This window comes from Lepus europaeus, chromosome 11 (genome assembly GCF_033115175.1).
Source record: "Lepus europaeus isolate LE1 chromosome 11, mLepTim1.pri, whole genome shotgun sequence".
NCBI lineage: Eukaryota > Metazoa > Chordata > Mammalia > Lagomorpha > Leporidae > Lepus > Lepus europaeus.
This window is the reverse complement of record NC_084837.1, coordinates 59,057,929-59,071,905: the sequence shown is the minus strand read 5'-3', so window position 1 is coordinate 59,071,905 and position 13,977 is coordinate 59,057,929. Positions and strand designations below refer to the sequence as shown.

General features: G+C 36.9%; 1 protein-coding gene across 9 annotated transcripts in view; it reads left to right on the top strand.

Annotated features, from left to right (window-relative positions):
* The window catches only part of MEIS2 (Meis homeobox 2), a 234,088-nt gene that overhangs the window by 169,875 nt on the left and 50,236 nt on the right, over positions 1 to 13,977 (top strand). For all 9 annotated transcript variants that reach the window (XM_062205591.1, XM_062205588.1, XM_062205590.1 and 6 more), the window contains one exon: positions 1,009 to 1,085. In XM_062205591.1, the coding sequence (XP_062061575.1) occupies positions 1,009 to 1,085 (77 nt within the window). The remainder of the gene's footprint in view (positions 1 to 1,008; positions 1,086 to 13,977) is intronic.

The window sequence follows — 13,977 nt, the reverse complement described above, 5'->3', positions numbered from 1 at the left end:
AAAGGCTTTCTAGTTTATGAACAAGTTCGACATGCTAGATAGAAGTTTACTTTTTGTTTAAGAAAACCACTACGTTTAGAGGAGGAACCTGATTCATAGACATTTTCCACAATTATGTACATGCCAGTACTATGCCTTTTAGAGCAAATGTCTGATTCTAAAATAACAACCCTTGATTTCACAATGAGAGAAGAAAGTGCGTTGATAATGGGAAGAGTGTTCCTTACAAATTACTGTTGGTGAATTGTATGGGAAGTAAAGAATTTAAAAGTACTGAAAGCTATGGCTTCATTCTCTTACTGCTGTATTTTAAGAAAAAATAGAAAATTTCCATAGGAAGCATTGCACGTATTGACTCCTTTTACTCTATGGTCATTGTGTATGTGACCTTGTTAACCCAGAGTACTAACTAGCAAAACCAAAGACTCTTCCACTGTCCCATAAAAGAGTCAAAAGAAAACACTGTGAGTGAACTCTGTTATCACTGAATCAGTTGCCGTGTCTTCCAAGAATAGTTGTGATTTTATGCGCTCTCACCATCCAAACTTTTACAATCAGTAACCTAGATTAACTAGGAAATTATCATATATTGAGTCATCTCACTAAGATAACTTAGAATAAGGGCTTCACATAGGTTTTTCAGCAAGCGAAGTAAAATGGGCCTGAGACTAGTTCCCTTCAGAGCAACTGAAGTGCTTGCAGATAACCCAAATTCTTAGGCCCTCACAAAAGCGCCTCACATCCCTGCCTGAATGAAAGAAACTGAGTAGCTTGGACACCTTGCCATTTACTGCTTGCACTCCAGGGTGCGGCAGGAACATGAAGCTGCTAACACAGGTTTCTGGATTCTTTTCCCTGTTCACATTTCTGAACACATTATACAAAAGATGCTATTAGGAAAATCAAGCCATAGACTAAAGAAATCACCAACGGTGGTTTCATTCTTAGAAGTAAGTGACTCTTTCTTAACTTCTGATACATCTTTTAAAACATTTGTTTTTTCATTAGCATCCGTACCCTTCCGAAGAGCAGAAGAAACAGTTAGCGCAAGACACAGGACTTACAATTCTCCAAGTAAACAACTGGTGAGTCACCCAAAAATCAATGTCTTTCTCCCATGGCTAAAATGAGATTTCTAAATAATTGTTTTCTTTTTCTGTTTCTAAAAACAAATGAAATCGAGGCGGATAACCTCTGTGTTTCTACCTTGAGGTGTGAAAATAGTGCTTAGGGAGAGGTACAGGTAACCCAGGAAAATCGTTTTTGTAAAATTATTCTTCTTCTCTTTCCCTCTCTCTCTCTCTTCTCTTCTCTCCCTCTTCTGCTCCACTTCCCGTTTCCCATCTCTCTGATGCTTTAAAATTCTTGAATTAAACCACAAATTCTATTCCAGTCACTCTGGTTGAAATAGTTATGTAGTGTGGTTTTGCACAGTCCTACTACGGAGTTACCAGTTCTCAGGAGGTTTCTTTTGTCTAGGCTTTGAGTGGCCATGGAGATATAGGCATTTTAATATCTCCTGATAGAAATTTATTTACTCTCATTTTTTTTTTAAACAAGAGAAAAGGTCTTCCCATTTTTAGCTTTGTGATTTGGTAGATTATTCCTGTGGTGGTGTGTGGACCATCCACCCTTTGTACACGGCTTAGAGGGTAACTGAGCAAAAGGAGGGGCAAGGATTAAATAAAATGATCACAGTGGCCAAGAAATGATATAGGAATTACTTATCAAAATACTGGCCCAGGTTTTATCTGCAGCTTAATTTTGTTCAGTACATTCTTGGGGTGATGTTCAGATTAATTGAACTGACAGTTCTCTTTCAAAATTCAGGGAAAGTATTTGCACGGATTTCAGGCCTTATACAAACTTAATTACATGGAACTCCATTTTATCATTCTAATTCCATGTAGCAGAGGTTGTATTTACAAATGAGAAGTCTCTGCCTTTATTCACAGCTTTCCTTAATATATTTATCAAAGCAGGTTCATTTACAAAGTGCTCTATCTGTGGGATACAGGCAGGCAGACATTAACAAAGCTTTTAGGTTTATCAGGCTCGCTGCCTGATGAGCTACCCGAGGGTCAATTGATTTTGTGGTTCTGTGATTCATTTTTTTCTCATTTTTCTAGGATCACAATGAGAGACATGCTTGGAGAATTAGCCAGTTTGTCTGCCTTATCTGTCAGGCAATTTTTTTTTTTCCCAGGGAAGTCAAGCTACTTAAATTGGCCACAGGAACTGCCGTTATCTGACTTTAATGCACCCTATAGTGTGGATAGCATTTCAATTACACCAGTAACCAAAGCTTAGCTGCAGCCCTTTTCATGCCTAGTGCTGTACAGAAAGTGATGTGCCTACCTACAGAAGCAGAAAATTGAGTTGCCTTGCTTCTGTCAGGGTGATTAATGCAGAAATAAACTGCTAACCTGAAAAGAAAGGCAGAAAGAAAGGATAGACAATACAGACTTGACTTCACTTTAATTTTCTTCTAAAGATTGGAACTAGGTACATTTAAAGATACCCTTTAGACCAAAACTTGGAATAAAGGCTATTATCTCCAGACAGGGATGTGAATGTGATTGTATGTTGATAGGAACCTTATAGTGTGAATATATATGTGTATATATATATATTTATATATTTAAAATATATGTAAACATATATATATATATCTCACTTATGTTCTTAGCACCAACTCTTAGTGATCTGAAACAATAAAATAATCTTGTGTTCACTATAGGAGACATGTTTGCCACGCACATTATTTTATACCATACCGAGTACCACACTGAGCTACTGTGTATACAGTGGCCCTTACTGAACTTAATGTTTCTTTAAAATCATTATTCTTGTAAATGTTGGGCAAGCTGAGGGAGGCTGTGATAGAAATTTTTGAGAGAAATTAAATGTTTCTACATTGATACTTGGCAATGACATTGGATCTTGTTCTTTTTAAAAGCTCTGTTTCCTATCATCCAATACCTGTACTTCTTGAGGTAGTCATTGTACTTGAAGAATGAAAGAGTTTTCACATCTAAGGACTGACATTTCTCACATAGACACCTGACTGGACCCTAGACAAAGCATCCTTCCTTGCTGAATCCTACTGAGCCCCAAAACATGTACAAATGTCCAGTTGGTGTAATATTTTAGGTTGCTTCTCTATTATTTGAGCCATACTTGCCACAGAATACCAAGAGTGATGAGAGGTGACAGTCTGTCACACAACGTACTTTTCATAAAATGGCATGAACACTGACACCAACAACTCTACAAAATAATTCCATCTTCCTAATTTCCACAGTTCCTTCTGAAAAGTCCTGTAATCCTGCCCTCAGGTACCATGCCTAGTTAATGGTTACTGTAACTTGGATAATAAGGTGTAACTCATGAGGCCAGTGCATCAAATACCTCTAAAAAACCACTAAGAACTTAAAATAGGGAGCAGACTTCTGGGGATTTCAAAAAGGAGTTTAAAAGAAAACACTTCATACTTCAGTTCATTTTAAACCTGCCTAATACCTTGATGTAGTCAGCTTCAAAACTGAGAAGGCTATCCAACCTAATTTCAAACACCTTATAACCACTGTTCTTAAATGCAAAGTGATGACTGAGAAAGATGAGAAGCGTAGACAATAAACTGTTTCTCCAAGTCCTGAAAGCTTTCCATCAAAAAACACACAGGATCAGAAAGTGGTTCCTAAACCTTCAACTTCATTTGGTCAGCTAAATGAGGAGATAATATCCATGTCTCTGGTAGACAACAGGAATTCAGGTTTGTGTGCTGCAAGGTTTGTGCCCAAAGAATTAGAATAAGATAACAAGCATATGAGGAGTCTTCAAAGAGTTCATGGAAAATGCATAGAATATTATGAAAACATATATTATGCATGGATTTCAAAAAATGTAGGTACCAAAATAAGTTTATCTTTTAATTCCATTTCTCAGCAGCTTTTTGAAGCCCCCTTGTATAGATCCGTCATGTAAGACTCGCTGTTTCAGTTCTGCCTCTCACTTACCTCTTAGAATAGAAAGGCCAACCAAGGTCAAGGTAGTTAAGCACCGCTGTACAATAACATCTATAGTAATATAGCCATGGAACATGGCTCCATCCACTTGCTGAGCGCAATAAGCAATAAAAGCAGACCTGTTAAGATCAGTCCATCATTATGAACTTTAGAGCAAATAAGCAAAAAGGAAGTTTAGGAGATAATTAGGAGACGTAAAGATGTGTTGTATCTTAGCAGCCAGTGTAGAAATAATCTTAATGGGCTTTTCCAGTGGATTTACAGGGAGCATACAAAAAGCGATGATGCAACCAAATCGAATTGTGATTTCAGGAAAGGAGTGAAGTTTATAACAGAGTCACTTTTTCCTCCAGTTAACTCTCAGAAGTCTGTAAATAATCAATTAACTAATTAAGACTTTTGAAAATGATGATAAGGGGATCTTCACTGTGTGCACTTGACTGCCATAGCCAACCACATGTTTTAAGACTGGCTGGCTACACTGCCGATTTGGTGGAGAGTTAAATCGATTGCCAAATGATCAAAATACATGCATCAGAAGAGAAGAACAGCAAAGGATTGAATATCCTCAACTTGCATAACCTCCTCACATTGGGGAAGCCACATGATGTAATTTGACTGAATAGACATTAAAACTCTAAGGATATGATAACATGGTAAGTTAGTATTCAGGATTAGGAATCAGACTGCATATGTTAAAAACCACTAGTAGATGGATCTTTGACCTTTAACAAATTGCTTAACCCTTTTGAGCCTTAATTCTCTCTTCTGTAGAATGGAGATAATCTGAGGACACTTCAACAAATTCATGGTAAATGGAATTAAAAGGTGATTACTTTGGTGCATGCTAAGTGTTCAGCATAGTGCAGGCACACACAATAGATGGTGGCTATTGTTAAGGTAGTCAAAAGTAAATAATTGTAAAAATGAGAATATAAAATGCATACTTATATAATTAAAGAAATCACCAAATAGCTTACAAATATGAATGGTGATTACTGCAAGGAAGGAATAGGCATATTTAAGGAGGAACTTCGTGCTGACAGCTTACTGTGCAGAGCTTCTATATTAAACAAAGATAGACTTTTGTAGTTTCTCAGATACCTGTTTTTTGTAGTTCTTTGATCACAGGGAGGTAACATTAGGGAACCCTAGGAGGTAAGTGGCTTCAAATAACCATGAAGGTTAGACATTCTGAAGGAAAGTTTGGGGTGCTAATGCTCTGGTATTTTCCCAGGAGGCATAAAAGACAAAAAAAAAGTTTATTTTTTAATTAGGAAGGTCTTGGTTGATTAACTTGTTGGGATGCATTTAAACATTTTTGACAGTAGTAATCATTAAAATATGGTGAAGTCTTGGGCTCTGACAATTAAAATCTCTTAAGGTAAAATTTCTGTAGGAAAAATTATAAGACATTTCTTTGTCCTCATGTGACTTTCTCAATACAATATCAGAATTACAATATCAATTTTAAAGTTCCTATTCTAGATTAATTTTAAAAGAGAAATGCTATTTTTTTAAAAACTCATATCACAAAAAAACCTCATATCACTACAGTAATTATAAGCAGAGAACAAAATTATTGACAGAACACTGGCATTCTAGGCCCCAAAATTTAAAAAAGCATGAAACTTATGTTTCCAGTTAAAGATAGTTCAGAGAGTTTCTTTGTACAAAAGATTAAATGTCCAGGTACAGCCTCTCAAACTGAAATTAAATATCTGTGTCCCATTTGCCCAACTTCCCATCTAAATGCTCATATAACCATCTTCCTGGGTCTAAAACAGCTTTTGATGGTTAACACCCATTGTGTAGGACTTCATAGAAAATGGCAGTTTTTCTTTAGGTGCTTCAATTTTGCCCCGTTGAGGGATTTTTCTGGAATATTTGAGAGCTTGTTCAATTAGGACTAAAGGACTATACCCAGAGGAAGCGTTATCTGGAGAATCAGTTTCCCTTTCTAGCCCTCTTCTCTTTCCCTTTGGAAGGCTCATTAACCACCTCGGTGACTTGGTTTTCTTATGTGTGAAATGGATTCATGCTGAAACAAAAGGAGAATTTGTGTGAGAAAACATGTTGTAGGTTAAAAGCAAACTGGAAGTAAAAGGTATCCTTGTTAGAAGAACCTCTTGTCTTGATTAAAATGTGGACAGGAACAGAGTGGTTGCCTAAGGAAAGCAATCATTTTCCTCTGGAATCCATCAGCCCAGATAGATTTGGGTGTCCAGATGATTTTCTTCCCTGATTACACTTGAAGTGCAATAATAGTGTCCTCCATGGGTTTCAGGACAGAGGGTCCATTTCAGGCCCTACGTCAGTGCTCCTCCAAGTCTAATTTGAAGCCCAATTAGTAGGAAGCAAAGTAAGGGGTAAAAAAGGCTGCAGTTCTTTTCAGCAAAGCAAAGTCACTTGCAAAAGTGTGTGTGTTGTCATTCCGCTACAGGGAGACAGACACCAGAAATATTTTGTGATATTAGCACATCAAGAGCAAGCTGGGAATTGAGTAAAATAATTTTGTAGTCAACATATGGAATAATTGGCCAGTGGTACAAAAAGTCTAAATGAGGTTCAGAGATAGCTAGACAGGCTTGGAGGATAGAGTGATAAACCAAGGAGGTGGAGTTGAGACAAACCTAAAGGGAACAAAACGGCTGGACTCAATATCCTCCCTTTGCTCAGCAGTTTCCACCACGGCCATTTGTTAAATGCATAGCTGCCGTCTCCAGTGATTATTTCCACGTAACATCTATGTTTCTGAACAAAACTCCATTTGAATCTGAAGTCAGATTTGCCAGGTGCTAGATTCATTGTCAGCATTTAATATGCTGAGACTGCTGATGCTGAGGAAATGAACACAAAAAAAGCATGCTTTTGAACTCCAGTTTGGTGAGCTTGAGGTGAAAGGCTCCTCTTTCAGATGATGTCCTATACCAAAAAGAAAAGAGAAGAAAAAAAAAAAAAATCAGTGACCACAGAGAGAGACAGAGAAGCCAAGGGTTGCAGAGTGTTTTCTTAATGGAGTGAAAAACTGGACTTGTGTTGGCAGTAGCATTTCCCATCTCTTTGCATCCCTATATAGGTCCCCATCACACTTTCTCCATGGTCATATTATCATTTTTTGGGGCCCCACAATTATTTCTGAGGCCAAAAACCAAAAGAAATTGGGAAGAGAGATTAAAAGATGGGAAAAGAAAAAACACACATGATTAATGCTTGACTAGAGGAATTTCCCAGAAATTTAAGTGGATTTTGTTTTGCTCTGTCTACACCAAGTGTAGCTGGAGGTGACCAGAGCATCAATACATGGCATGCCAATTTTGAGTAAGAGAGTATTATGAATTTTCTCATTTCACATCCTGCAGCAAATTCATGACATTCCCGTACTGATTTGAACACTGAAGATATTTATTGTGCCCACACGAATGTGCCTCCTATCCATTTCCGTGTCAGACCAGCACTCTTGGACACCTTCTATCTGGTAGAGTTGGGAGTACCATTTCCAGAAATTTAGATTCAGTCCAAATTTGGGCAGGCAGCTCAGACTCAGCAAGAGCCTTTTAAAAGTGGTAAACAAAAGGAGTAGAGGGGGAAATAAAGGAAGGGAATGCCAGTGAGGGGACTCAAAGGGGAGGTTTGCTGCAATCCTTTACATTCAATTATACCAGCTTCTTTGTGCTTTTTCCCTTTTGCTCTGCAAAGAAAGAATGAAATATGGTTTTCATAGCAAGCTGGCAGCATTATCTCAGGATGCATATTTCTTTGCTGGTTGGAATGCCAATAAGGGGAGAAAAAAAGTTCCTCGTTTAGAGGAAAGTACAGTACTACAGAGAAAACACAAAACAACAAAAAAGGAATGCAACAAGTTTCTGAAACAGTTCCAAAAAGTGCCCCTTAAAGAAAATATTTAAATGAGAAATTTGTTGAAGATAAAATTTCTCATATTGAAAGTTACTCTTTTAAAAAGTCTATAAGTAAGAAAAAAAATTTGGCCCACAATGTGGATTTTTTTTTTATATTTGAGGATTTTTAGAATTAGCCCCCTCTCTTTCATTGATGAGGACAATAAACTCCAGACAAGTGTTAGGCACTAGGCTCTACCTACTTCTGCACTTCATTATACCAGTATTTGGAAGAGAGACAAGGTTTGCTCAAATAAGTCCTTTATCCATCTCAGTTGGCATGATCTACATGTTTTCTTAGAGTAACACTGAAATAAAAGTCTATATTTCAGTGAGTTGTGTGTTTTCAAGTAAGGTAATATTAACTTAGTTATTTACCTATTTTCCAGTTGAAATATTGTAAAATTATCCTAAAGCAACTGATTCAGTAAGTATTCCTAGAGCCAGTGACAAATGTGTAGAGTAAAAATTGGGCTTTTAAAAAAACATTTTTCACAAAAAGGAGTTTTCAAATTACCCCCTAACCTATTTCTCAAAGACAGAAAATAGAAAGCTTGTAAATGCAAGTTTTAAATGGAATCCTCAAATCAGAAGCTATTAAAAGAAAGGTTAAACAAAAAAATAGATCAGTATTTATCAATACCACTTGTTTACTTTCTCTGCATATTTACTCTTAAGAATCTTGGTGCTGATAGGTTTGTTCTGCATTTTCAGTCCTTTTTATCACAGTGCTGCTTTTTCCAGTAAACTTTTTCCCTTATTTCTTCCATTATCCAGTGTATTGAGTGTTTTTAAGATTCTCTCAAAAATATTCTCTCAGAAAAATAACTGCTTTATGAATAGCCTTTGACAAGATCCTCATTTACTTCAGTCATTCATTCATGCATTCATTCATTGGAGGGCAGCCTTCTAAAAATTACTTAATTGAGAATCTGCTCTGTTAATGAGTAAATGTAGGTCCTATTAACCTTGTGATCTTGAGGACTTGTTTTGTTGTTGCTGCTGCTGTTTGCATTGTGTTGGATTTTTCAAGTATGAGAGAGTGAGCATCAGTTAAGCGACACTTCCTGGTGCTTACCCCAGGAGTTCTGTCCAACTCCTGACACTCAGAACTCCTCTTTCTATTCTCTGAACGAGCAAAACAGTTTTTCATCTGCAACATTATTAGAAACTTGGGCAGAAAAATATATACAGCCTTGAATTTTTTAAATGTTTTTTCAAGTCTTTTTCCTGTTTCATTGTTTTTTTGTAATCTTAATAGAAAATCTTGTTTCCGTTTGTGTTCGTTTGTGTGTGTGTGTGTGTGTGTGAATCAAAATCATTATTGCTGACTGGTTATGGGTAGGGATTTGCAACTAACCTCCAGCAGCCTGGTCCAGAATCATAAGTTCTGCACTTGAGTTGAAATACATGCAGGGTTCCTTGTCTTTTCCCGTTGCAAGGTAAACATGAGAGATAGGAGATTTCCCATGTGTCTCTAGCTACAGCTTATCTTTTAGATAAGTCCCTGCAGGCTGAGGTTTCAGACTGTTTAATGTCCTCCTCTTGAGTTCTAAACTTTCTTAAAGTCTTTAGATAAGCAACAAACTTCAGCAATAATTACTCAAAGAATAATGGAAAAGTCAATTAATCCCTAGAGGTCTGGATTCAAATCTACCTCCAAACTTACAGATGAAAAAAATCTCTTTAATGGTTTTGGCTTATGGTTCCAGCTCAGTTCTTGAAGAGATGTTCTTGTCTACGGTTTTATTATAAGATTGCCTAAAGGAATCCTTTTTCTGCTATTGATAGATCTCCTTCATAGAGATGGTTATAGATATTTGCATAGTTTCACCTATTGACATGTTGACAATTTTAAAGTTAAACTGTTATCTGTTTTGAACCTAGGTTTTGGATATTATTTTTTTAAAAATCCTTAATCACATACCAGCTTCATTTCTGCATGTTGTTTTCTAAAATTCAAAAAAGGATCCTCAGAAAAAAAAGGGACCCTTTTCAAAAGAGGAAATTCTAATTCCAATGGTCTGATGGATGAGACTACTATGCAAGAAATGCAAATAGAAATGGGTAAAGCAACCTGGTATTTTTTGTTTTGTTTTGTTTTATTGTGAATCTGACTCTTACTGTTTTGTTTGTCAGTGTGGTTGAAGGATGCACTGGTATTGTTGAGTGCCCATGGCAAATTTCCTCTTCCTAAAGAATTGTAGAAAGTAGCACAATGGAATTTGGTCACAGCTGGTTTATTTCCTGTGTTACCTGAGGCGGGGTTAGTTAGGGTAAATTCCAAACACTTTCTTTGCTGTGAGTTACTAAATCCTGATAGTCTTGGATGTGTGTGGCTCTTTGCTTTGCTAAGTAGGCAGGTTTCCTGTTATCTTGTGATGTTCCCAGGGATTTGGAGTTTTCCTATTTGTGTCTCATGGAATGGACATAAGAATGGAAATAAGAATAAGACTATGAAAGAGAAAAGTAGAAACTCATTGTATAATAGGATAGTCACAGTCATAGGGACTGATTTGCCTTGTCGTTTTTTCATAATGAAATTACTAATGCAGTGCCAATAAACAGGAAACAAGTGATGTGTAAAATAATTAGCACCAAAGGGAACATAATAGGTTACTTATTAAAATCTATAGCTGGATTATATGATCCCATCAGGTCCAGGGAACAGAGGTCACGTGACTTGATGTGAGGAGAGCACCCCAGTGCACTTTGTCAGCTTACTCACTTCTGACATTAAATAAGCTGCAGGTATGATTTATTGAGTACTCTTTTGACAGGAGTGAGAAACTGAAATCGTCTAGACTTTCCTGAGCCCCAGCTCTATTTTCCTTACCTTCTCCAGGTATTACATTTAGACAACTGAGTTAGGTGTAGTTCTGGGAGAATATCTCCTGCTCCCAGAAGTCATTGTTCCACTCATAATAAAATTATGCTATCAATTTGCCACAAGAGAAACACTAGAGTTCACTAAATTATTGCCATGTGTTTTGCACAAAAGACAAAGTGATACCAATTAAAAAAACAACCACCTCTAGATTCTATTTTTTAATGGTGTGCAGGGAAGAGTAAGACTGGCTCACAAGGGAGGTCATGTCTCCCTTCTACACATTACAAATTTCATTTTCCTTAATTAGAAAATGGCGCTTATGGAGAACGAGCAGGGAGTTTAAGTGAAGAAAGAAGAAAGAATGAAACCTGAGCTAAGCCCTAAATAATATGTCAGAAAATGACAACTTGCCTCCCACAAGACTATTTCATTTGAAAGATTTGCTAGGTTACATTAGGCTCGGGTAGATTTTTCTGGAAATGGGGCCATAGCCCACATACTAAAATATGCCTCAGTTCCAAAGCTCTGCAGAGAAGTCAAATCCATACTTTGGTTCCATCACAGTGACAAGTACTCTGTAGCTCTAATTTAGGGTAACACTGTGAGGATACTGTGTCTCCTGGGGGTTTGAGCATTAGTTATGATGTAATAGTGTCATGTTTTTAGATTATCAGCAGGAACTAATATCCTGCCATCTCAATTCATCTTCTACTAGATTAATTTTAAAAATTGCCAATAATTTGGCCTCAGAAGGAAAGCTTGCCTATCTCATAACCTGAATAAATAATGCCTGCCAATTTACCATCAGGTTGATGATGAAATAAATTCAGGATTTTAGATATTGTGAGTAAGTCAAATTCCATTACAACAGAAAATCTTTATACAATAAAAATATTCCCAGCCCCAGGCAATAATTCACTAATTTTAAATAGTATTTCTAATTATACAGTATTCTAAAGCAATTGTGGACAGCCCTTTGTAGTGTATTATAATGAAGTATGTCTGCTCAGAGGACAAACAGGTAAAATTTCTTGAGAAAATTAGCACTTCACAGAGATAAGATATGATGTTCCCAAACACACCAGTAAATCATTAAAAAAGAAAAAAATAGTGAGGACTTCCATTGCTAGACCTTCCTAGAAACTCTTCATAGACTAATAGTAACACATATAAATAAACCAAAATGGATCTAAAGAGAAAATGAATCTTATAGACATCAAAACAGAATAAAAGGTTGTGTGTTATGAATGAGAGCCCTGATCTTTAGCTGATTTTCCAAATTAATTCAGAATGAAATTATCTCTAGATTATTTTTTTCTTTTAAGTGGCAAAGGAATTTTTCAGAACCTCAGTATTTGGCTTTTAGAAGGTTCTTGAAACTTTTCATTATATTTATATAAGCTAAAGAGAAGGCAGGGGAAGAAAAAATACATGAAAGCTGATTATTGTGGGAAGATGGAGACTATCAGCATGACTTTTTTTGAGATTAGATTTGAAGTTAATTTTGAATCGGGGAAGGGTCTGTTTTAGTAGTTAGATGGAAATAGTATGAGAGAGCCTTAAAGTAGGTAAATAGAGTAAAGGAGTCTGGTAGGAAACCAGCTCTCTTTGGAGAAAAGGAAATGTACAAAAGGTATGATGAGAGAGACAGACACCTGTGTCCATAGGGTTAGGGTGGGAACAGCATGGAGGAAGGTTCAGCATTCAGACAAAGGATGATACAGCATGGTGTATAAAAGAGAACACCCTGGGACATTGGCAGGTTGGGTCTAATTCAAGCTCAGACAATTTGTGTCATCTTGGGCAATTTAGCCTTTTTCAGTATCTATTCCTTCATCCATAAATGAATGGGGACTGGATGATTTTTAAGGTCCTTTCTATCTTTAAAATTCTATTATTTTATGATTCTATGCCTATGAACTGGAGAAAAAAATCTAGTCAAAGCAAGTAAGATGAAACATGATTTTAACCATTGTATCTTGAATTGATGAGGAGAAAAGATGGAAAGACCAGTCATAGTAGACTACGGGTAACTTAAACAAAACCTGAATCAGAAGAGATGTAGCTATTAAGATGAAGAAAAAGAAACTGATTTTTATGTATGTTGTTAAAAACTGTGGCAGAATTTGATGACTAATTCAGCATGGGTGAGAATAGAAAAAGGAGCCACAACTCTGGGCTCCACACCTTGGGGAGCAGGGCTTGGGGATTCTTTCCACAATGACAGCAGATTTGAGTGGGGCCTGATGGTTTCTCTGGGAAGATGATTTTGTTTTCACAATAGATAGCACAAAGTAGAGATGAGCCCTGTAGGGAGGAGGTCAGAATAACAGGAAGCGCCGTGGGACCACACAAGGGGAGGGAAAGGTAGGGTGCAGATGTTATTCACACTCTGGGAATGATGAACTGGTCCAGAAAGAAAGAGGCGGCCCTGGTGACAGAGGGCACTGGGAGGAGCTCAGGGTGTAGGGGAAATGCACACTGATTACTGTTATTTAGAGGGGCTCTGCAAAGGACTACACCACTTACAGTCATCTAGTGGCTTCCTCAGGCAGAAGGCTTTGTAGACAAGATTTTAATACACATTTAAAATCTCCCATTGCAATTAGGGTGGGGAAAAAAAGTTTTACATCTAAAGCATAAAGTTATATATAAAAGCATAAAGTTCTTTAAAAATGGAACAGTAGGCAAAGTAAAGAAATACATCTTCTTCCAAGTTTAGATAGGATAATAAGGGGGTAAACTTTTTATACCTAGAAGTTTTGACTTAAATAGGCATCCCACAGTTTTGCATGGTTGTGAAGGTTAGAGATCCTGCAAGAGTGTGGAATGATATCACAGGATTGTGTGTATGTGAATCCCTTGTCATCCTGCTCCCTGACAAGTCACAACAAAACTACAGTGAGTTGTTGATCTGGCTTTGGAAAGAATGGACCTTTTGCTGTGGGTGAGCACTGCTTGAAGTAATTTGCTTTAACAGTGACCATTCATATACTTTTGGTGTGTCACTTTCATAGCCATTTGTAAATTTTTTAAGGCAGTACTAGAGAAAAATGAAACATCATATATGAAAAGTGTATTTTATTTAGCTTTTATGTGAGGCTTTGCACAATGCCTTACCCTAATTGTTTTGATAAGCAGTTTCTTAAATTCCTTCTAGCAAGGTAGATGCCCCCATTCAAAGGGTTTAAAAAAAAAAACAAACTCACACCAGGTCAAA